The following is a 24,510-nucleotide window of genomic DNA, read 5'->3' on the forward strand; positions in this document are numbered from 1 at the left end:
GAAAGTGGGAAGCAATGCGAGTTATTTGCCTCCAACAGATAGGGAATCTAAAGGGTTTTATTTGGAAAGCATTAATGTATGGAAATTGTCTGAATGTGCCTTAAATATTTCAAAACACAGAGCCTCTGAGGATCTGCCTGTGGTACGAACTCTCCGGGCCTCCATTTTCATATAGTTTGGGTGTGCAACCCCGGATCTAATTAGTGCACATATTCAAATAATTAACATGCTGACGACTCTCCCTCCAGTCTGTGGTTTTTGGTTCCCCCCCGAACACAGACGTGGGGTGCAGGACTTGGTGCGCTGCTTGCACCAGGACCCCTGCTCCCAGCCCAGCGCCCCGTGCCAGGCGCCTCCCCAGGCTCCTCCAAGCTTTGTAAAAAGCTTTTTGCTGCTAAGATCAAACGTGGTGAAGGGCACCATCCATTAACTAAATGAGGTGGGAACGGAGCCAAATTGGTTCAAGTTCTAATTGTTTAACTTTTTCCATGTCTCATCACTGAAGTTTCCTACTTAGCCCGCATTATTTCCACCACCACACCCCCCCTTTTTTTTTTTTTCTGCTGCTTTTGTTTGGAGTTGTTTAACTTTGCCTTTGTTACTGGATGGCTGCCCCAGGGACCTTAAAAAAATATCTCAGCTGTTCCATTTGTGTTGGGATAAAAGTCCTTGTGCCGTAGGAGGGGAGGTAATGGGAAAGAGGATTGCTGGAAAAAATGTTCCCTCTCCTCCCTTTCTCATGTGTGTAAGGGGCTATTTTAATTACTTTTTGGGGAAAAAACATCTTCCTCACACATATAATAAAACAGACAAAACTGCTCCTGACCGTACGGGAACTTATCTGCAAGTTTGTTTTGCCTCTCAGTTTCTCCCAGGGAAAGCACAGGCTCACAGGGACACCCACAGCGCTCCCCAAACCCAGGAGCAGCTTCTCCCAGCAGGACATTTAAATATTCCGGATTTTTATGCAGTCCTGGAGCAACTCTTCATGCGGGGAGAGCTGACGGGGAGGGTCTGGGCTGTGGCAGCGCTGCTGCTTGGGGCTCTTCATTTCCACGGGGTCGCTCTGGCTGCGCAGAGGCGGTGCTCGGGCACGCTTCAGGCTTTTCATTTTTTTAATGAGAACATTTATTTTTTTTGCAAGGAAGCACCCCAGCTCTTCAGTCCCAGAGCCCAGGGGTGCGGGGAGGCTGGCGGTGGGTGCCTGTCCCCCCCGCAGCACAGGGGGGCACCAAGCCCCCGGTGGCGACCCGGTCCCTGCCCCTGTCCCCAGGCAGCAGCAGCCACTTGCGCCCCCCTTGCGGGTGTGGAGGGGATGGAAACCCCCGGCAGGGAGTCCTGGGGTGTTCCCCGACCGTGGGGGAAAAGGGGGGTGCGGGGTGCAGGGAGGGCAGCGCAGCCTGGTGCAGCGCAGCCCCGCCGTGCGCTGCGCCTGCCTCCGGCACCACCTAGTGCTGAAAGGCGGCATATCCCGCAATTCCGGGCAGGATAGGAAAAAAAATACCGTGCTCTGAGGATTTAAAGCCTTGGGTGAGCGGTCCCTGGGTCAGAAGATCACAGTGAACCAGGAGGACAGCTCTTCTGGGAGGTAACCGGGAGAGGGCTGCTCCCGGAGGAGCAGCTGGAGGCTGCGCTGCTGCCTTTCACCTGGTCGAGTGATGGTGCACAGGTGAAAGTGCTTCATTTCTTAGTAGGAGGTGGGTAAGTTTGGGGAAAGCTGCTTCCACTTGAGCAGGTGCATTTTGGGGGCTTTCCCAGCCTCAAAGCCGTTCTGCAGGCAGGCACGCACACACCCTGGCTTCATCTGTATATGTGATGCCTGCCACAAGTGTGCTTACCTGAAAAATAATCCTGCTGAGTGCCTGCCTGCCCAGCCCTCCTCAGGAGGATAAAAAGTTCATGCATCACTGCCAGGAACTGAGAAGGGATGGCCATGACTGCCCGTAAAAGCTGCACATCTTGTAAATGGGTACGGCTGCGAGGAAGCATTGCAGTGGGCAATCCTCAGCGGTGCTCCCCAGGAGCGAATGCAGTCACGTCTGCTGGCAGAGCAGCCGGTTTGAGATGGGGCAGGAGCTCAAAGGAGCCAAAAAACATTTTGTCCCAGATGCCTTCAGCCCAGTGGGATGGTCACCGTCTCTAGCCACCCCAGTGCAGGCAGCAGCAGGCACAGGGGGCAGGCTTTGGGCAGAGCGCTGGGCACGTCGCCCTGCTACGGGCACTGCTCAGAGCCAGCCAACGCCCTTAGAGAATGGATTTTGCTTTGCCCTGTTGATAAGCAAGCTTTTGCATGATCCAAGTGTTATGCAAACAGTATGGAATTACACAGCTCTGATTTATCATGTGTTTTCTTAATTCGCAGCTCTTGAGATGGCTGCTGGGAGTGTGACACAAGGGTGCCACGAGGCTGAGGGTCCTTCCCCAAGCAGAAGGGGGAGAGTGGAGCTGCACGGGCAATGACCACTCCAACCCAGAGCAGAGCAGGAGCTCACATAATCTCCATGCCTGGCTAGAACCATCCCTGATGTTTGATCAAAGCAGGCTTTCCAATCCGGGGAGCACCCAGCAAAGGCTGGCAGGAGAGCAGCAACACTCTGGGCTGTGGTGCTCATGTGCAGGATCTGGCGGGGCCGTGGCAGAGCTGGCAAGGACAGCAGGTGGTTCTCTGGCTACCAATCTGCGTGTCTTCACCAAATAACAGAAAGCCCAATGGTGCTTTCATGTTGAACATATGAAATTTATAATACGTTAAGGACTCGTCTGTAAAACAGATAAACATGTGAGTGTTACACGTTACCACTTTTGATGCGCTAAATCTGCACTCCATCCACAGCTATTTATGAGCGCTGCAAAGGATTCCTCTGTAGACAATTGCTGCTGACTAATTGCACTAATACTAAGGATTAAGACAAGGCATTCCCGACTCCTTATTTCCCCATGGGGCTGCACACACGTTGCCTGTCTGTCCGTGGTCCTTGTGCTGTCCCAGGCAGGGCAGGGCAGCCCCCTGCTGCAAGCTGCAAGCCCCCCATCCCCCTGCCAGCCCCGTTCCACTCTTATCACTGGGGCCAGCTTTATCTGAGAAGTGGCTCAGGCTTGACGTGGAGACGTCCCCCCCTGCCCCTCTCCAGGCGGGCGGTGTCTGAGCCCTCCCCATCTGCTGCACCACATCAGCCCCTCGCTTATCCCACTCAGCAGCGGGCTCTGCCTGGCCCGGATAAATGCTGCCGTCTGCTCCTCCTCCCCAGGCACTGCTGCAGAGGTGGCTCCGGGGCACAGCGCCCGCTGATTTGGCTGTGCCTCCACCTTCCCAAATGCCCACGTAAGGCTCCGATCACTGCTGGGGAGATGTTTCCCTGTCTTCCTTTGCCTGCTGCTGGCACAGGTGAGCTTGGCCCTGCGAGGCCAAACCGGCTGCTCCCCAGCAAGCACCCTGAGGAGAGCTCCACTGTGTCCTCCTCCAAGTGACTCACCAGAGATCTCTCCTGTGCCTGGGGTGCACCTTTTGATAAAAAAAGACAGCAAAAGCTCAGCCAGCTGAGCACAGGCTGTGCCCACACACCCGTGTGTCCCACACAGCAGCCCGTGCTCCCCTGAACGAACACTGGAAATGGGAGCTGTTTGCTTTTGCTCTCTTCCCTCTCCCTCTCATCATGCCTCCTTTCCCCTCCTGTCTGGTCATTATGGCCAGGGCAGGAGCTGCCACATGTGCTCCATGCTGTGCCAACATCAGCAAAAGGGACCAGCCCCATCCCGGGACTCGTAGGACTGCCACACAACAGCGCATTGATATTTGTGGGGTTCCTCCAAGTAGGCTTTGGCAGCCCACAGCAGTGTCACAAGCATCAGGGGAGCCCAGCCCAAAGCAGCATTATGAAACAAGCCGAGCGCTGTGCATATTTCAAACAGCGCCATGGCTCCAAGTGCCCCTGGAGCCATGGCCGGGGCTGGCAGCACTGCTCAGATTTCCGAAATGGCTTCGCCAGATATCCATGTATCTCCCTCCAGGCAAGCTAAGAGTCATGGGTAAGGCAGGAGAGGATAACAGATTGGAAACTGGGGCACACAGAGCCTCTCTCCGGGGCCCGCGCTGCCCCGGGACCCTTCGGAGCAGCCGCTGCTGACCTCGTCTGACATTGTGCCGAAGAGGATGACAAACGTTGGGTGCTCCTCATCCCCCTCCGGCCTTCTTCTGCCGGGAGGGAGCTGCCGTGGGGCCGGCCTCGCTCCGGGATGGGCGGAAAACACCGCGGGAGGCAGGGACGGGAGAGCCCCGGCTGCGGGGCGGGCGCTCGGGGCAAGGCGCGGGGTGCGCCCCCCGGGGATGCTCCGCGGGGAGCCCGGGCACCGGCAGCGCCCTCCCGGGGCCGGGACAGCGGGTGTCCACCGGGATGCACCGCCTCTTCGGGGGCCGGGCCGTGCCGTGCCGAGCCGTGCCGGGGCGGAGCCGCGTCCTGGGGGCGCGCAGAGCCGCGGAGAGCCGCGGGGAGAAGCATGCGGGACTACGAGGAGGTGTCCGCCTTCCTGGGCGAATGGGGCCGCTTCCAGCGCCTCGTTTTCTTCCTGCTCAGCGCCAGCATCGTCCCCAACGGCTTCAATGGGATGTCGGCCGTCTTCCTAGCCGGCACCCCCGCGCACCGCTGCGCCGTGCCCCGCGGCGCCAACCTGAGCGGCGAGTGGCTGAACGCCAGCATCCCGCTGGAGCTGCGCGGCGGCCGGGAGGAGCCGAGCCGCTGCCGCCGCTACCGCCTGGCCGCGCTCGCCAACTTCTCGGCGCTGGGGCTGCGGCCCGGCTCCGACGTGGAGCTGGGAGAGCTGGAGCAGGAGCCGTGCCTGGACGGCTGGGAGTACAGCCGGGACGTCTACCGCTCCACCATCGTCACCGAGGTGCGCCGCCGGGGGACCCCGGCGGAGGCGGGTGGTGGCATCACCAAAGGGCAGGGGGTCGAGGGAGAGGGTGCGGGAGGAACGGAGATGCTGCCGGGCTCGGGGGGACGGTGGACGAACCGTGCAGCCCGTCCGGGTTCTCGCTGCGGAGCGTCCAGTGGAGACTCCAGCCTGGTTTGTTTGCAGAGGGCTTCCCTGTGGCGGGGAGGTGAGGGCTGGAAATAGACGGGTGGCAGCTGGCTGCGGCCCACTGACCCTCCTGGCAGCCTCCCTGGGTCGCTGGTTCCCAGCCCTGCTGTGGATGGGGCCATGGACACCACTGGGCACCCCCATCAGGGCTGCTTGGGGGGCTGCTGCTGGCTCCTGTGTGAGCCTGGCTCCGAGGCTGTGCCCAAGCTGCCAGTTTTAAGCCCCTACAACATCCACTCAAGGCGTCGAGGGAGCATCAGCAGTGACGGTCATGGAAGCACTTGTTTGGGGTTTGAGTGCACCAGCGGGGCCGGGCTGTCTGCACGTCTGGTGGCGAGCTGTGATAAAGGAGGAAAGCACCATCCCCTAAAGCTGCGGAGCTGCTCTCGCTCTTCGACGTTATGTGACAGGGTTAAAGGGATAACGGGCTCAACCCACGCCTGCGGCACTGGGGTTTGGCAGCCGGCAGGCCCCGTGGGCCGGGCAGCGTGCCCCAGGGCAGGCAGCGTCACCCGGGGTCGCTCCAAGTGGCCTGGGAGGGGACAGGAGATCCCACGCAGCTCGAGGTCACTGCAGCCATGAGAGGGCTCTCAGGGAAACCTCGGGCTTGTGTTGGGGTTCTGCACAGCTTTGGGGAGCCGAGTGCTGCCCCGATCGGGCTCAGTGGTGGAAGGATTAACCCCGCTGGTGCACCCGATGGATCACGCTTGGGGTGCGCAGCGTGGGCAGGGAGCGGGTGCCTGCCCCTCATCTGCAGCCACGGTGACTCAGCAGGGACATCGCCACCAGGAACCATCCTGCTGGCTGGGCACGGCCGTGGGGCTGTGCCAGGGGGCGTGGGGGCACGGGCAGGGGTGGGCAGACGGGGGTTCAGCTGCACTGAGGCACGCGGGAGAGGAAGATGAGCAGGGAGAGGCTCGGGGAGGGGACGCCCCTCGCGTGCCCGTGGACACGTGTAGCCCATGTGTGCATCTCCCCTGCCAGCAGCTGTGCTCGATCCCCATCCCTCGGGAAGCTCCCCCGGTCCTGGCTGTGGGCGAACTGTGGCCACGTCCCAGCTGCAGGACACGTGCTGCGGGCAGGCACGTGCAGCAGAAAGGCAGTTGGGGGCAGTGACCCCCAGCCAGCCCGTGCTGGCAGTGGGGTTTGCCTGGAGCGCACCCGAGGGGAAATAACACACCCAGATGGTGGAAACCAAGCGTCAGGTTCCCAGCTGTAGGCCAGATGGAAAAGGATACTCGTTTTGTTTAAAATGGCACGAACGTTGGGGAAAGATGCTGAATTCCGTTTTAAAACAAGGAAAGCGGGCAGTGATGAAACCATGAGAAGAAGCAGTTGGGTTGAACTTGTGATGATAATTTTTGTGCCCAACGTTTTTCTCGGTATTAATGAAGACGAGTCTGGACATGCCATCAGGAAAGCTCGATGGAAAAAACCATCTTCAGCTGAGGAGCAAAACCTGGTGGTTACAGGACTGGGCACTGGAGGTTGCATCTGAGTCATTCAGCTGCATCAAATCCTGTTACTGCTGCTTGAAAGGAGCAGGCTGGGAGATGCCAGCCCAGCCCTGGTGTTATCTGGGGATGTGCTGAATTCCCTGGAAAGGAGGGTCCCAAGCTCAGTCATATGGTAGGTCTAAAAGTGGAGATGATGTCAGCAAAGTGCATGTGTCCAAAACGCAGGGGAAAAAGGGACATAACGAGGTCAGGGAGCTGAAGGTGTCGGTCAGGTTGTTCCACATAAAAATGATGATTTTTTGTCTGACCAGGTGGCCGGTGTGGCTGCTGCACCAGGTCAGCACTGCTGGCACTTTCAGGGAGGCTCTGACCCAGAGCGGGGCTGCTCCTCTCTGGCCATTCCCTGGTTTCCACCATCTGTGCTTTGAAACTAATTTAAGTGTGAACATATGTATTTCTGCTATGCTGTGGGTTTTTGCCTGGAACTTAACCTAATTCTGCTCTAATTCCAGGGAGCGGTGCTCAGATCTGGCTGTCACTAGAGGCTCAGGCACAGGCAGCGGTTTTGCTCTCTGGAGCAGGGCGCTTACACGCATTTAACGCCCTGGTGCAGGGCAGTCAGCTCCCTGAGAGGTGCTCTGGGTTGTCCCGAAGCACCACAGTGCTGCGCAGTGCATGTCCCTGCTGCAGGAGCCCCACGAGTGCCCACGGCAGTGCTGCAGGCTGCTCCCTGCTCGCCTGTGCAATTCCCAGGAGAGGCAGGGGGCTGGGGATCAGCAGGGGTGAGCAGCCTCCCCGTACAAAGCTGGCTAGGAGCTGCTGTGATGTGAAGGCATCTGAAGGATTTGTCTCTCCCCCTGAGGCTTTTTCCCAGCAGCTGAGCAGACCGATCAACCGGTCAGGTCACAAAACTCATCGACCTGCAGCATCCCTGCTGGCCACGCCGGCAGGGTTCACCCTTCTGGAAGCCAGGAGCTTGGGAACAGGGGTCTCGGGGATGTGATGGCCAAAAAGGGATCCAGCAGCATTCTCGAGCAGCTCTAATTCCTGGTGGTAAAAGGAACTTGCACGGACGCTTACACGTACTTTGTTCTGCAGCGTGCGTAGGCAGAGATATTAAAGAATTACTTATTTGCTGGTTAATGAATAATTCCTCCAGCAGAGAGTTTGGGCGCCGTGGCTGCAGGTAGCTCAGCCTCTGTGTGCTGGGCACGGGCTGGGGTGGGCACTGTCCCTCTGGAGGAGCTGAAATGAGTTAAATGTCACTTTTTTTTCCCCAGGAAGCCAGTGCTGCTTGCAGGGACTGGGGTGGTCATGGGGCTGCAGAGGCATGAGCCGCAGGGGTGGGATGGGTCGTGTGTGAAGGAGGACGAGGTGAACTTCACCTATTTTCGTATAAGGGGCACTTTTTTGCTCAGCAGCTTCAGCTGTTCCTGGGTTCAGATGGATTTCATTGTGTTTGTGTGTTTTCTGGTCAGGTACAGCGAGTTCCTACAGACAGAAAGCCCACCCCACCAGCTGGCTGCTGCACACCCCTACCACATCCTGCAAATTTTAAGGGCTCCTCTTGGTATCTTTAATTTTTTTCTCTCTGTGTGCCATGGGACAAGGTAGGCAGCTGGGAAGCTCAGGAAGCAACGCAGTTCCATGGGCAAATTATGAGTTAGCTGGTTTTAGGCTGTAGCCAAAGTGCTTTTTAGAAGGCTTTTTGGAAATGCCAACCCTGCACCTGGCAGAGCAGAAGCAGGCACGGGCTGCTGCCCTGAGCAGGGTGTGCAGCAGTGCTGTAATTAAATAGCAGCAAATGTTAATTACAGGGGCTTTGCTTCCAGCCTGTGGGGCTGAGTGTGTGTCAGGAAGCCTCCTCGTTTCCCAGAGCAGCTCTTTGGTGTCCAAGCAGAGCCTGCGGACAGCATGGGTCGGAGTTGGGGACCACCGGGGACAATGGCCCGACCTCCCCTGATAGTTGGAGTGAGCAGGGGTCGGATTTTAATACCCTGAGTGATGTTCTGTACGGGCTGCGAGCTGTCTGCCACCTTGTTATTCACCAGCTTCTCCGAGGCTGAGCATACAAAGCGCTACAAGTCCGGACATGGCAATTTGGGAACCTGCCGCCCTGTTCCCTTTCCTCTCAGTTTTTCTAGGAACATCCAGGGCTTTATTTGCACCTCCACCTTTTTTTATTTTTAATTTTAATCTCCATTTCTTCTGACAAGTGAAACAGATCCTGTGTATGTTTTCCAAGTCCAGCATCCCTGGAAGCATCCGAGCCCCGCTGGCCCACGCCCTCCCTCCTATCTTATCAAATACAATTAAGATAAACAGAGATAACCACCCGGGCCTGGCCCACACCTACCCACCTATTCCTCCCAGCAGGGACGAGATGGTTTCCATTTGAAATAAATCAGATTTAAGCAACTGAGGTGCATTTCAGCCCCATGCCACAGGACTCCTGCATTGCAGATGATGCGCTGGGTGTTTTCAGAAGTAGGAACAGGCTGTGGTTTGAAATGCCAACCCGCTGGTTGTTTTGTTTCACTTTGGCAGGACAGGGAGTGCCATCAGACAGCGCTGGGATCTCTCTCCAAATCCCAACTCGCTCCTTTTGGCCGGGTGCCTCTGTGCTGGGGGCAGCCTCAGCCCCCTGCTGCTGCTCAGCCCCTGCACCCCGCAGGCAGAGGCTGCGTCCCGGTAAAGGCGATGTCCCCGCTTCCTGATAGCAAGGCTAATTATTAAAATAATGCTGTACTTTGAGCTGAGCCTGATTAGCCTACCTTCATGGTACAATTATCTAAGCTGCGACCAACCTGTTTGAAGCGTGTCCAGCAGCACCCCGGCGGGTGTGCCCTGACCGGGGGATCGCTCCCCGGGACGTGAGCAAGCCCTGGCAGATGCGTGCTCAGTTCTCCCTCGGGTGCACCGAGGCTCCTTGTGCTGATTTCATTTTTTTAAGCCTTGCGTGGGGTGACGGGAGGCGCCGGCTGGAAGTTTCCACGCTGGCTCCTGTCCCAAGCCTCCGGTCCCAGCCACGAGGACGAGCGGCGAGCACGGAGCCGCCCATGAGGATGCCAGGGGGAGGAGGGATTTAAAAGAGTAAATCTTTGTGGGATGGAGAAAAGAGAATATGGTTTCACTCTGAACACTCTTGCATACATTCTGTCAAACCCATAAACCAGAGAAATGCAGCAGGTTTTGCACCAGGGAGGCCAGGCAAGCTGTTCCCAGGAGCACCCCAGCTTGGGGTGCAGGATGGGTGCGCATCAGCTGCAGGGACCTCATGGCCCCAGCCACTGGAAGGGATGGGGAGAGGACGGGGGGAATTTGGCCACAATATGGGGAAATCGGCACCCTCCCGGGCAGTGCCCCGCTATTCAGGGCAGATCTGATCGTGGCCCCTTCTCTTGCAGTGGAACCTGGTGTGTGAGGACGACTGGAAAGTGCCGCTGACGACGTCCCTGTTCTTCGTGGGTGTCCTCATCGGCTCCTTCATCTCGGGGCAGCTCTCGGACAGGTAACACCACCGCTGCCAGCTTCGCTGAGGAGCAGAGCAGGGCAAAACCCTGGGAACAGGCTTTTTCTTTAAAAATCCCAACCTTCACCCTCAACACACGTGGAACTGCTGCCATTTGTACGTGTCAGGAAGCCAACGGCTGGTCTCTGCACCGAGTGCATGTGGCAGCCTTGCAGTTCGATGAGCTGGTCCCAGGCTCGTTCCTTTGTCCACCCCTTCTGGTAGCTATAAATATCTCGTTTACTGTCACACATTAACTGGGAGTCTGTTGTTGGAGCTGTAAGGCAAAAGTTGTCCTTTGAGTGGGAGCTCCAACGTGTCTTGTTGGATGAGATGGTTCGCTGGAAACGAAATGTGCCCACGAGGAAAATAAAAGGATAACCTGTAAATGAATAGCAACGATGCGATGCCATCTAACCACGTAGATGTAAAATGCCAAGAAAAATACAGCAGGCGTTTGACAATTATCTCAGCAGCAATCAAGTTTTGGCCTTACAGGTGTACAGTGCCAAACACCCGTTCCTCCTGCATGTCCCCATCCCTGCTGCAGCCCCATGGCCATCCCTGCCCAGTGCTGCTGCGGTTGGGGAGGAACATCTCAGCAGGGGGGGGTCAAAACTCAACGTGAGACTTAATCCCAAAGCCATGAGTATTAAATTCCATGTGATCCAAATTTAATCTCCTGCCCCTGGTGCAAAAGTCGGGCCGCGTTACTGTTTGAGAGGAGACGAGATTATCACTAAATCCCTCCGGTGCCCCTTGGGAACATCTGATAAAATGTGCGCACCCGAGCAGCTGGCGAGCCAGCGGGCCCTTCTAGTGTTAGCTACTTCTGGAGCTTGTTGGAAAGGTTTTGTCAATAAGCGGGTGTGTTCTGAGCCCAAGTGGGGTGAAACCAGCTGATAGAGCTCGATAACACGTCCAAACTGCAGTGGTGTTACGCCGTACAGATGCCAGCAGCCTAAGTGCCATCATTTCCTAGCTTTGGTCTGCACGGCTTGTGATCTCAGAGTTTTTCTCACCTATATACTGTTGTCTGGGCTCCTGAGTTCCTGTCTAGTGACAGCCTGAACTTTCTGCTCTTAATTTCCTTTATTAATTTATTTCCTGGGTCTTGGGAATTCTATTTTTCGGTTCTTGTAGAAATAATGCATAAAAGGCATAAAAATTTAACTGATCTTCAGCTAAGCGGTGTCACCTGCAGCTGGATATTTATGCTCTCTTTTGCGTAGCCCTGCTCCACGAATGAGTTCAGTAATCGTCTCCTTTGTCCTTGGCACCAGGTTTGGCAGGAAGAGCATCCTCTTCTCCACCATGGCCGTGCAGACAGGCTTCAGCTTCCTGCAGATCTTCTCCACCAGCTGGGAGATGTTCACGGTGCTCTTCCTCATAGTGGGGATGGGGCAGATCTCCAACTACGTGGTGGCCTTCATACTGGGTATGGATAAGCCTTTATTAGATTAAATGCTTGCTTAATGTACTGTTGTTTTTTTCCTCTGAACATGCAGCAGTTAATTAGAGACAGCTCTAAATCCTCACTGGTAAAATTCCTAATTTAGGCCAGCATGTGTTTTTTTTTTCTCTTGGATACTTTAAGGAATCTCTTCAAATAGTTAGAGCTTGTGCTTTTTGCAGGTTTAGAGAAAAACAGGAATGCAGGAAACATCAACACAAACATTATTTCTGTGCTTTTTGGAGGAAAGGTTCGAGGCAGGCTGAGGGCTGTTATCAGCGGGAGCAGGGCTGAGCCAGCAGCGACTTTTGGGTTCCTCCCTGGCCACCCCCACTTTGCAGAGGGCTCTGGGCAGCCAGCCCTCGGGGCAAAGCAGTTTCCATGCACAGCGTGAGGAGTTAGCTCTCTAATTGCAGTTAGTCATCAGCTGTCTTCAGTGCAGAGAGAGGCATTTCTGCAGCGCTTCCCACCCTCAAAGGTGCAGCTGAGCGCCCTGCATGCCCCTGCTGCTCCTCCAGCCCAGCCAGGAGCTCCCAAAAATCAGCACATAGCAAGGGTGCTGGGTGGGGGAATGCACCCACAGGAGGAAGAGAGGCTCCTGTAGGAATCCCATCCAGTGGTGGGCTCCTGCTCTGGAGTTGCTCCCTTTCCCTGTGCCCTGGAGGTGCTGCCTGGTGCTGTCTGGCGTTGGTGGACGCTGTGTCTCCAGCTTGAGGGGAGCAGTGGCACCAGCATGTGTAAATCCCTGCTGTGCTGCAGCCCTGGCACTCCCCAGCACCAGCTGGGTTTGGGGTTTTTGTTTGTGCCAGTGACTGGTTTCCCACGGGTTTCTCCTTTCGGTTCCCATCCCAGCTCTCGATATCCGAATGCTGGAAACCCACTGTCAGCCTGTGTCACCTCCCCATGCACAGCTCAGTGCCTGCTACAGATTCCACATACAAACCAGCTTTTTCTGCCAGTTTTTCCTCAGTTGTAGTTGTTTTTATTCTGTGTTCAAGTCCTGAGACTGTAAAACAACAGAGAGATTTGTGAAGGCGTGCTGCTGTCAGCCCAGGGTTGCTATTGCCAAGAGAATAAGGGAAGAGGAGAGACAGAAGAGAAATAGAGATGAAAGATATTATCTCATACTGGCTCATAATGCCACAAATCCTGCATCTTAACACACTGCTCAACAGGTATAAAACAATGATGCAAGGCTCAGACGTCTCCCCAGATGCCCCTAAGCAAGAGCCATCTGCGGAGGAAGACAGCACAGTTTATTTTTTAACACACCCTTCCTGACCCTAAGAGTCCTTGTTTTCATCTTGTCGTGATTTTTTTCAGTTACCCCAAGCTTCTGAAATGGAAACTTGTAGCTATTAAATAGCTTTTTGGTTTGGTTGGTTAGTTTTTAAGTCTCTGGTATTTTTTTTCCAATCGCTCTCAATATTAAGGGTTTTAACCTTTAATTAAGGGGTTTTAAATCCCAAACTAGAGAAAGGGGGCAAAGCCTATTTCTCCTCCAAGCACGTCGGGAAGGCTCCTGGCAGTCTGCCGGCTGCTGGCCCAGGCCTGCCCTCACCTGTGTCGGGCAGTGCGTTAATCACAGCAAGCAGAAGCTGCTCCATCCCCTGGGAGCCCCCGACAATCCCTGGCATTTTTAGTTACTGGGCAGGTCTGAACACTGAAAATCGGGAGGAACTCCCCCCATGCTAATAGCTCTGTAATGACCATCACCTTTTGGACCATTACTCCTTGGCAGTGTCAATTAAAGTGTTATATAAGATAAATTTTATCTCTTTATATTTAAACCCTTTTCTAACGTTGTTTAGCTTTATTTTATAAATGCAGTAAAGTATTTAGTCGTGACTGCGAAGAAAGAGTTAAAAATGCTAATCCAACCTCCCTTGTTTTAAACAGGCACAGAAATTCTTGGCAAATCAGTTCGTATTATATTCTCTACATTAGGAGTTTGCATATTTTTTGCAATTGGCTACATGTTGCTGCCACTGTTTGCTTACTTCATCAGAGACTGGCGGATGCTGCTGCTGGCGCTCACCGTCCCGGGGCTGTTCTGCATCCCGCTCTGGTGGTGAGTGCAACGTGCCCGACGCTCTCCCCTTGTGCCCAGTTCTCTCCAGGGCCCAGTGTTTTATTTTGCTTTGTGTTTTGTTTTTGTTTTGCCTGTGTTCAGCCCAGCTATCTGCCTGCTGATCTTCCCTGGTGCTCACCATGTGCCTGGGGGCACTTTTGCTGGGAGCAGCTGGGGAACTTCTTTTGGCCCCTAATTCTGGACACTGTTAACCATCTCGTAGCTGTGGTAGCCCTGGATGATTCAGTCTAACCTTTCTTCCCTGCTTTTTTCTTTAAGCCATGTTTAATGAGGATTCAGCTGCTGATGGGTACTAAAATCTGAGTGGAAGGCTGGCAGGAGACTGCACTAAATGTCATCAGGCAGAGGTGTGCGCTCCCAGGCTTTGCTTTGGCTGCCAAAGCAAGTGTGTCTGCAGCCCTGCTGGCACTAAAAGCCAAGAAGAGAGCTCACACTGAAACCCAGCAGTGGTGGGGACCTTGTGAGGTCCCTCATAAACGCTCAGCTCCTTTGAGCCATCCCATGCTCTTGTCTTGGTGGCTGAGCCCATGTTTTCTCTGCTCTCCCTGCTGCTCTCCCTGCTGCCACCTCAGCTGTAGGTGCGCCCTCACTTGCCCATGGGTGCTCTGCCCCGGGAGGCTGAAAAAACAGATAAGGAAAAGTTAATGCTGTTCTCAGCCTGACAGGCACCCTGAAATTATTGCTGGCTAAAGGGAGCGAGGAAGCATTTGTTAAGGTCACAGGATTTAGTTAAGGAAAGGTGAGATTTTCTGTCCCGTGGTCAGTGTTAATTCACTCAACGCATGTTTGGAAGTGATTAGAAAATGCCATCAGCTCTGCATGGGGACAGTGCCTCTGTCCTGTGCCTAGGAGAGCCTGCATTAGAGTTGTGGTAAAATCGTGAGGTTTGTATATAGATTCCTGTGACACAGAGCCTTTAAATATATCTGTGCATTTAAAGCATTTCCACGCTGCATGCAGTTTCCTAGGAATAATTTTGCTTAACAATGGTTAAGTTACCCCCATATTTTCTGTCTGTCCAGTAACATCAGTCTTTTCACTTATTCTTTAAAAAATAATAATAATAAAAAAAAAGCAGGCCCCCTAGGAGAAGGGCCCAAGCATCTCCTTCAGCAGGAGGATAAGCGCATCCCATGTGCTTGAGCTCTCCCCCTGGTCCCAGTGGGACACGTTCAGGAATTACATTGCCTGCATGCTTCTGCGCTGACCGTGTTCAACTGCAAGTAATTTGTGAGATGAGAGCGCAGTTCAAAAAAACTGTACATGTGGCTTTAATAATGCTTTACTTTTGTGAAAACGTTGAGTCATTTATTCTGAAACTTATTGCAGGATCATTCCTGAATCCCCTCGGTGGCTGATCTCCCAGGGAAGATATAAAGAGGCAGAAGCTATTATCCGCAAGGCTGCAAAAATAAATGGCATTCCAGCCCCGGCTGTGATTTTCGACACCGCGGAGGTATGTTTCACGTGCCCTGTCACTTTACCTCGTCAGCAGCTTTCCCCTTTGGCCAGTTGACTTGTTGTGAAATGCCAGGGCAGGAATGGCTTCCAGCAGCAGCTCTTAGGGGCTGGCGCTGGCTGTTGGCGTGAGGTAAGTGTTGGGTTAGCAAAGTCGAGATGAGAAGCCAGAGGGCTTACTTATTTGTTTGCTTTTTACAGTAAAGCTCTGTTCCGCAGCAGTGGTTGGTTGTGGTTTTCAGAGCAAGGGTGACCCAGCTTGCTTCACCCTTCGGGCACGGAGGAGACCCGAGGAGGACGCGTTCAGCCCCGTCCCAGCGCGGTGTCAGCGGTTTGCACTTTAACAGGGGCTCTTCACGGGCGCTGCACGGGGGCACCAAGTCCAGGTCCACGTGTGCCGGGGCCCCACGGTGACCCACAGGATGCTCCAGTCACACAGAGCACCGAATGCCTCGAGTGCCCTTGAAACATGACTGGAGAGAAGGCCTCGGATCAGCTAAAATTATTCTGCAGGCAGATTTTTTTCTTGCATTTCATATTTATTGGTTAAGAAGAGGAAGCCTAGCACCGAGCAGGCTCACAGCTGCGGCAGCACAGCTGGGTTTTGTGCTCGCCTCCCCCTCTGGCAGCTCATCTTTCCCCAGAGCTCCTGCTGAAGAGGCACGGGCACGGCTCCTGCGCAGAGAAATCCACAACGCCGTGGGTCTGTGTGTCAGATCCGACCTTCCTGCATCTTATCAGCACCTGCGTTTTCTGTCTGCTGATACAGAAGAGAGCAAAGCACCGCACACCCCTTTGGGGTATCTGCAGGAGAGAAATGCTGCACCCTTGCTGGCAGCATCGGTTCATCGAGCGTCCTGCTCAAATTTTGGCTGGGCTGAAGATCTCTGCTCCAAGCATCTGCTGTGCTGTAAATTCTCGCACACGTTCCAGCTATGGGAACTCTGGAAGCACTTTCCTTCACAGCCAGAGCTCAGTTGTCCTTCATTTTGGACCTGACTCTTTCAGGCCCCAGGGGGTGGGTCTGCTGTCGATCACTCACGTGTTTTTGAGACCAGGCAGCAAAAGTGGGCGATAACTTGCATTTATCTCACACCATTTGCGAAAGTTGAACGGAAGAGAGCTGAGTGCAGCGCACAGAAAAATGCCTCCAGTCATGAGGCTGCTCCTGGAAGGACTGTGTCAGATCCTTAAGGAAGTGTTCGTGCATCTCTCTTGTCAGTAATGCTCCTTGTTCAGTAGTCAGCACGGTGCAGAGGTCCCGGTGCTCCCGTTTAACAAAACCTGGAAGGTGCCGCGGAGTACAGCTGGGTGCAGAGATGATCACTACCTGAGGACTGCACCCCGCTGCAGAGCTTGGGCTGCCTGGTGGGGCCCTGGGATAGCCGTAACCTCGTAACTGCCCCGACGTGTGGGTGTGCAAAGGTTGTTGTGCTCTGAGGTGTGGGAATTTTTTTGGTTTTGTCTTCCTTTTTCCTTCAGATGCAGGATTCGAAGCCTCAGCAGCAGCAGAAGGCTATCCTTCTGGACCTATTTCGAACCCGAAACATTGCAACTATTACTATTATGTCATTACTTTTGTGGTAAGGAAATGTGTATTCCTAAAGTACCCAGGCAATAGAACGATTTCTGATTTGAGGGCACATGCCACAGGTTTAGATGAGTTTCAGCCTCGGAGCCTACCCACACGTGGTCCTTGGCTGGTTCGTGCCCCTCAGCGGCCCTCGCACCCGCACTGCATTAATACGTACAGGTGTGGGGATGGTAGCCTCAATTCAGATGGGAAATAATTAAGAAAATATATGTAGCAACTTGTGATTTTTTTTTTCCTTTTGTTTTAAGAAGCTCCCATCTCCATAATCTCTCTTTGAAGAGAAATGTCTCAAAGCAGAGGCAGAACCAGAGCCAGACCCATGGCCAGCATTTTCGTTGTGTTTCTGTGCAGTGCCTCTCTCATTGGGATCCTGGTCCCTGCCTGGGCAACCACAAGGAATGACGACCAAATAGTGCCATGTAGCCAAACTGCGGCCCTTTTCTGTACATATTTCCCCCAGCAGAAAGGAACTGGCTAGCACGCCTGGCGTGCCCTAGCAAGGCACTCTTGATATTTGAATCCTGAAGGTCCAGCTCTGTTGAGAAGAGTCCAGTGAGACGTAACCAAAGTGCCGAGGGTGGGAGAGCCTGTCCCTGGAGTTTGCTGCGAGTAGGAACGTAGCTGGCGTGGGAAGCTTCCCAGACTTGTTTCGAGGTGCCATTAATGAGCCCGTTGCAGTGAAAAGCCTTTGTGACTGACTTCCACAAAGCCTAGTGCTTGGTTCAGGATATGGAGGAAGGAGAGAAATCAGAGGGCTCCGCACGCTGCTGTGGATATGAGCACTGCAAGGGATGGCAGAATTAGAAAGTTGGGGTTGCCACTGAGGTTTTTAAGCCACGATGTCCATGGCAATGTTTTGCAACATCCCAGTTTTGTAACAACCTCTGAGGCAGCACCGGAGGTGTTCAGAGAATGGTGTTTCTGGAATAATTTGTTCTTCTTGCTTTTCTCAGGTTTTTCACGTCAGTTGGTTACTTTGGCCTCTCCCTTAACACTCCAAACCTGCATGGCAATGTCTACATCAACTGCTTCCTCCTGGCGGTTGTTGAAGTCCCATCCTACGTGATCGCCTGGCTTCTCCTCCGCTACCTGCCTCGGCGCTACTCAATAGCTGGCACCTTGTTTTTAGGGGGTGGCGTCGTCCTCTTCATCCAGCTTGTTCCTACAGGTACAGGATCTGATACAACACGTAATTAAATGCAACGTTATGGTATTTTATGCTGCTGTCTAATGGGTCTGTGGAATTACTGAAAGCTGCGATCAAATCTGGAATCTGAGGTCAAATTTATGCTGATCACTCATGGCTGTGATTTTTCTTTTCTTTTATATATATGTATATGCATATGCTGAGTCACACATGGCTCTTGCTTATTGTGTCAGATTACTGAGCTTTTTATAGTCCAGGGGAACCAGCTTGTAAAGTGAGAGCCAGAAGTGCACCGTGATTTATCTGGTTATGTGTAAAGGCCAAAAACACCCTGCAAGCCTCCCAGAACTCACTGTGTGCAAGTCTTCATAGAATTTTGCAAAACCAGGGTGGATTTAAGATTGTGCTTTGTTACTGTGTAATCCAGAATTTTGTTCCATTTCAAGAACATCCTTTTACTGAGTGAAATATAAAATCTGAAAAGTAAAAAACCTGCTTGTGCCTTCTACAGCGTGCTCAGCAGGAAGACCACAGCCAAGCGATCTGGGGATGGGGCTAATGTGCTGTAGAAATAAAAACAAACAAAAGAAAAACAACACAACTTCTAGATGAAGGAAAAAAAAAAAAAAAAGAAAAAAAAAAAAAACAGAGATGGGGCTCTGAAAAGTTAAAGAAATACAAGTAATAAGCAAAGAGTCTTGTTTATTTATCTTGGTTTAATGTTTTCTCCTCCAGATTACAGTGCCCTGTCTGTTGGCCTGGTGATGCTTGGAAAATTTGGCATCACCTCTGCGTTTTCAATGCTTTATGTCTACAATGTGGAGCTCTACCCAACGCTGGTCAGAAACATGGCAGTCGGAGCTACATCCACGGCTTCCAGGCTGGGCAGCATCATTGCTCCTTACTTCGTTTACCTGGGTGAGACATCGTGCATTTCTTGCCTTGAGCTACCCAACTGCCCAGAAAAGTTATTATCTGAGCTTCTGAGGCGCAGGTTCAGCTGTTAGCCCCTTCATTTGTTGTCTTTTAAGTCCCTTCTCTCCCTTTGGGTTTCACGTTGTACACTATAGAAGTGAAGCAGAGCCCTTTGGGTTTCACAAAAGAAAAAGACATTGTTCATGTCTTGTAAGCGGGTCTGTAAGCAGAAGTATTAATTACCTCTAGGCTTTTTTTTGGTTTTGGGCACTCATTACCATCTGAGTGCTGCACAAATATGGAATGACTGTGATGTTCCTTAGGGTCTTCAGTCTCTGTTGCAGCATAGGTAGCAGGAATGGGTAGATGTAGACCGGATGAAGTTTTTACTGTTTTTGTTTTCTCTTCAGTTTCCATAGGCTCAGTCTTTAAAAAATCTTGTTCCAGTTATCAGAACAGTTTCTGATTGCTTTCAGAATAAACTTGTGAGCTGCTGATGTCTGCTATGGCTAACTTAGGACTTGCAGTTCATCCAGTTTATGACCACAGAAGGAGATCAAATCACAAACTCTGGCTATATATGCGAAATACCCAGGGGTCTTCATTTTACTCTTAATTTATTCCACACATTCTAAAGCATGCTGCTGTATCCCAAGTGAAAAATAGAGCTGTCAGGTTCAGTTTGGTACTTTCTCCACCTTAAGTACTTTAATTCCTAGCTAATCCCTTCACTGAAAGACCTCTTAATTTCTGTGCTATTGTGATCTGAAAGTCTCACATCCTGCCTGAACACATGTGCACTGGCTGCAGGCTGCTGGTAGGGGCCGCTGCTTTCTCGTCCAAAACCAGAAACTGAACAGACCAAGGCCAGAGCCTCTTGTGTCACTGCAGGCTGATTCCTTCTCCACTTCCAGAAAGGAGGGTACTTAACAATCACATACACACACACACACATTTAATGGTCCATTAGTCTGAAATTGGCCTGTCCAGCTGCCATTAGTCAGTTCCCTCCCTTTGCAGGGCACCAGCGGGATGCTCAGTCCTGGACAGCTGTGTGCTCAGTTGCTTATGAGCACTTTCGTCTCTCACATTGAATTATTTCACTGAGGACTTGGTTCCAGATGGCAACCCAGTACTGAAGACTTGCTTCTTTCAGCAGTGATCCCAGCAGAGCTGCTACCTTGCAAAGATGTTGGCTATCCCAACTGAAAATGTGCAAAAAGCTATCGGCTGCTACAGAAACGTGGGTGTAGCATGGGATGGTGATAGGTGGTGATCACGACTGAGCATACATTATAGTTTTAAATCAAAAAGTCTCCATCTTTTCTGGCAGATACTGCATGTAACCCAGTTTGGATTGACCTTTGACATTTTATAAATATTTCAGCTAATTTTTCCAAATTAATTCTGCATTGCAGTGATGTCTGGAATATAAACTAATGTTGTTACGTCCTGTGCTCTGCCAGGTGCCTACGACAGAGTCCTACCGTACATCCTCATGGGAAGCCTGACTGTGCTGATAGGGATCCTTACCCTGTTCCTCCCAGAGAGCTACGGAAATTCTCTGCCTGAGAGCTTTGAGCAAATGCTGAAGGTGAAATGGTAAGTCAGCTTTCATTTATCCCATACTTCACAGGAATTGAGGGCTTCTTTGTACATAGTCCCTTTTCACAATCAGCAAACATTTCATCAGCTCCATTGCAAAAACATCAAAACATTCAAAGCGCCCTTTAGATTTGTTGTTAATTTTACGGACTTTGACATTGTACAGTTCCCCCAGAGTCTCTGAACCTGAGGGCTGACGTGCTTGTTTTGCACAAACACGTGCAAACCAAGGCTGACCTTCACGTTGCTTTGGGGCTGCTGCTTCATGCCTCCCAATGCTTTCCATCCTTTTACATCAAGCGTTTTTTGTTGAATTTTTTTTTTCCCTTTCAGGAGTAAGTTACTTAGCAACACGGATATAAGTCTCTCTCCTTAACTCTGCATTTAAATTAGTCATTTAGTAGGACAATTTACAAAACACTTTTCTCTTTCAGTATAAATTTGTTAGGTGCTACTCTAAATTAAGCACAGGCTTTTGATATTCTAGCCTCTTTTCCTTGCGAGGTTAGAGACACACCAGGACAGCTCTTTCTCCTGGTTGTTTGTTTGGCTGGTTTAGCTGTAAACAACAACAGTTCTCCTGCCCCACCAGATTCTATTTAGGGTACTCTGAGCAAATATGCCCCCTGAAATCTGTGTCACACATTATAGTGCAAGTGCAGTGGAGACAGTGTTTGCTAGCTGCTGTTGTGGGCAGGAAAACTCATGTAGAGGGAAACTGAATTAGCTGAAATGCAAATGCATAAATACTGTCTGCCTTAGTGAGAGTGTGTATTGTGAATGGAATTTGCCCGTAACCAAAAAAAAAATAAAAATAATCTTGAATTGCCTGTATCTAATCTGGGGTCAGTAACGGAGCTGTCATTATGCTTTCAGAATAAGAAGAATTCTCAGGCCAGGTTCCTTGATAAGGGCACGCTGCTATTTATGACAATTAGGGACTTCTCAAATATCTGACCCATAGCTTTTTAGCTCTGCAGTTGATGAATTGTAGCTGGAAGTCCTGGAGACCAACCACATTCCCTTTGGAGACTGCCTGTATAAACAGAAGGAAGTAACTGAATTACAGTCACTGAATTAAATTCAAGTTCTAAATGTTGTCTGCTGCATTGCTTCTTCCATGCAGAAGGGCATACTTCAGAGAGGAAACATTGTTTTTTTCCAGCGTTTATATCAATACCATAACCTGGTTATTTTAGCAGTGCTGATTAGGAGGGGTAAGTGTCTAAAATATTCTCTAGCTTCTCAGTCTCGCACTTGCTTTCAGTTTCAGAAATGGGCAACAAACCACTGGAGCTAGGAATTCCAAGAAGAGTCCTAAAATTTTGGTAACACCAATGTGAAGATGGATGCCTGCTCTCATCGGGGCTGAAAGAACAAGATGCATTTCCTGCTAGAGGAAAACAAAACCTGACAGTCAGTGCTGCCACACCATAGTTATTATCCCCTGTGCTGCTGTAGCCAAATACCCAGTTTACTGAACAGATGCTGTCTGCTCCATAGGACTCTTAGTCTGTGATTGTGTCCTGATTCCCGGAGTGTGCCAGCAGGTCCAGTCCCTGCTGAAAAACAGAGGTCTGTGTGTACTACGCGTGACTCGAGCAGCAGGAATACAGCTATGACTCTACTCGGTCATGTACTCAATGAAAGCTGCTAAAAGGAAAAAAGAAGGTAGCAAATGTAATGCTGGTGGTTTCTCTTGCTGTGTGCACTGACTGGATGAAGGGGAGCTGGGTGTCTGTCACCGAACATCTCAGCACACGTATCTAAAGGAAAGACCCCAGCCTCATTTGAAACCTGTAACCAAAGCCTGATAGTCTCGGTGGAATCCAAGTTTAGCTGTAGCAAAGCACATGTAGACATCACTGAAATAACATTTTTGTTTAAAAAACATAATATAAATAACATTAGTGTTTAAAAAACAGTAACATTTTTTAAACGAGACAGAGTAGCTTTTGATGTGTGTTTCCCACTTTTGATCCACTTATCCCTGTAAGAGTTGATGTTTTTTTTTGTAAAGCCTAAGCCTGCTGAAATCACTGGGCTTCATGAATGTTCTGTGTAAGGACCCCAGCTTGCTGACCTACTTCTGATGGGCCGTGCCCACTTTCAAATGAAACACAGACTACAGCAAGTAAATGATCCTATTCAAATATGCTCTGCAGTGTTAGCTTTGGGGGTTTTCATGGTATATTGACACAAGCAGCTTTTTGAATCTTTTTGTGTTTTTCTTCAAAGCTTTTAATTTCTCCTTTGAATACACACTACATTGTGCTTTACCTTCAGAGAAAGCTCATCTCAGTTTTTAAAGCCTCTGCAAAAACCTTTGTACCATTTTCAAATTTAAAGGGGATTGATGCTTACAAAAATCTGATGTTCTGCACAGGAGTTGTTTACCTGCAGCTAGCAAGAACTCAGAAGAGCTGATTTGGGACCATAGATATATTTTTTTCAAAACAAAGAATGCCAACAAAGCCAGTATTTTATTTTTCAAATCCTACACATTATATATGCATTTTTTTAAAGTACAGCAAAGCTAGGTGAGATGAAAAGTCACATGTAGTAGAGCTCAGATTTGTGTTACTACTGTTTTATGAACACTACATAGTTTGCAAAAAGTCTTTTTTATTGGTTGTGCATGGACGTGTTGGCCACATAAAGTCTGTCAGCCTAGCCAGACTACCTAGGACAGGTAGGCTGATTTTTATCATTTATAAATAACTACCAGCCATGATTCACATTCTGTAAGGGCCAAGAAAAGCAGCATCTCATCTCTTAATGTGAGAATTCATGGCAATTTGTCTTGTGCTGGCATTTGGCACAGAAGTGAGGACCTCCCTGTAAGTTCGAGCACATATATAAAGCTTTGTAACATTTAAATGCAAGGAACTTGTGCAATCATTTCAAGCTGCTCTTTGGGATGTGGAAATTCTACTGCCTTTAATATTAATGTTCTGAAGTCATGTTTTTGCCACAAATGTAATGTGGCATAAGGCTAATGACCCCAGATGTTCTCATCCCTTCTCAAACTGGAATTTCTCTAATAACAACAGTATTTAATCTTGTCTTATTACAAAGTTGATCTCTAGAATAGCTGTTTAGACATAAATAGATTTCTGAACAAAACCTTTATATCAGCTTTGAGGACTTAGTTAAATATAGGTGGCTGTGTTTTTATGAAGATTTTTATATTAAGTTCATACTTATTTTATGTGATTGTAGGCCTAGGTATTTCTAAAGGTAAATATTTTTATATTCTTAAACTTTGTAGTATCTTAAAACCTAATTTTAATTTTTTAAATAAGAAAAAGGATTGTGATTTTTTGAAATACCTTGTTTAAATCAGTTTTATTTTTCCTGTTTATACCATTCATCCAAAGCTAGTGTCACAGTTTAGTATTGGCAGATTTAAAAAAAAAAAAAATCCTATGTGAGTGGAATGTACCTCTGACAAGAATGTGATGTTGTTATAAGGACTTAATGTGTCAGAGTACAGTCAAAACGAGAAAAGGAGATTGCTTCAGCTGACGTAGTTACTGAATTTTTAATTGTACAGCTGAAGAAAACAGCATTGGTTTAGTAGCTGTTGGCAGGAAATAAATGTGTTGCTGGTGAGCAATTTAAGACTTTCACTGCAATCTTCAGTGAGTTTTCTCTGTCAGACACTCAGTGGGGCTCATGATGAGACCTGCATGCTCATGTGCAGTTGGCAGATGTATGTACAGCTCTGACTCGGAGATGGGAGGGAAGCACGACTGGATCTCTCCCACTGATTGCACTGTGCCTAAGCTCCCTCCTCTGTCACATTTACCTGGTTCTGTCTGTGTAACCTCTTATCTTCAGTAAGATCTGACGTGGGCTTATTGGATCTGTTAAAGCATGTGTACAAATGTAGTAGTTGTTGCTTGGTAACTGCTGTCTTTATTGTAATAAAAATGTGCACTGGCATTGTGTAACCTACTTTCTCTGTGGTTTGTCATGGAAGAATAAAGTCTTCTAAATGTAACACTTGCTGAGCTGTTTAAAGAAGTAATTTATAATGTATTTAGCATGGATAAGGTATGAAAACAAAGCCCATAAATAAGCTCTTCCCCAGAAGATGACTGTTAGTACAGTTTCTCTGGCTTTGAGATGGCTCAATCCTGGCTTCCTACAAAAAGCCATGAAAGCAGAATGCTTTCAGGCTGTGTTGACAGGACCCA

The 24,510-nt window shown here is 50.4% G+C and overlaps 1 protein-coding gene across 1 annotated transcript; it reads left to right on the forward strand.

Annotated features, from left to right (window-relative positions):
* Positions 1–4,469: 4,469 nt before the first annotated feature.
* SLC22A4 (solute carrier family 22 member 4) lies at positions 4,470–24,299 on the forward strand. The gene is made up of 10 exons (XM_082771399.1): positions 4,470–4,887; positions 9,941–10,044; positions 11,328–11,482; positions 13,397–13,568; positions 14,919–15,045; positions 16,530–16,630; positions 17,595–17,809; positions 18,524–18,706; positions 20,170–20,305; positions 21,576–24,299. The coding sequence occupies exons 1-10, from the start codon at positions 4,495–4,497 to the stop codon at positions 21,649–21,651; spliced, it is 1,662 nt and encodes a 553-aa protein (XP_082627525.1). The 5' UTR covers positions 4,470–4,494; the 3' UTR covers positions 21,652–24,299.
* Positions 24,300–24,510: the final 211 nt, after the last annotated feature.

This window comes from Aythya marila, assembly GCF_965140915.1.
Source record: "Aythya marila genome assembly, chromosome: 14".
NCBI classification, from domain to species: Eukaryota; Metazoa; Chordata; class Aves; order Anseriformes; family Anatidae; genus Aythya; species Aythya marila.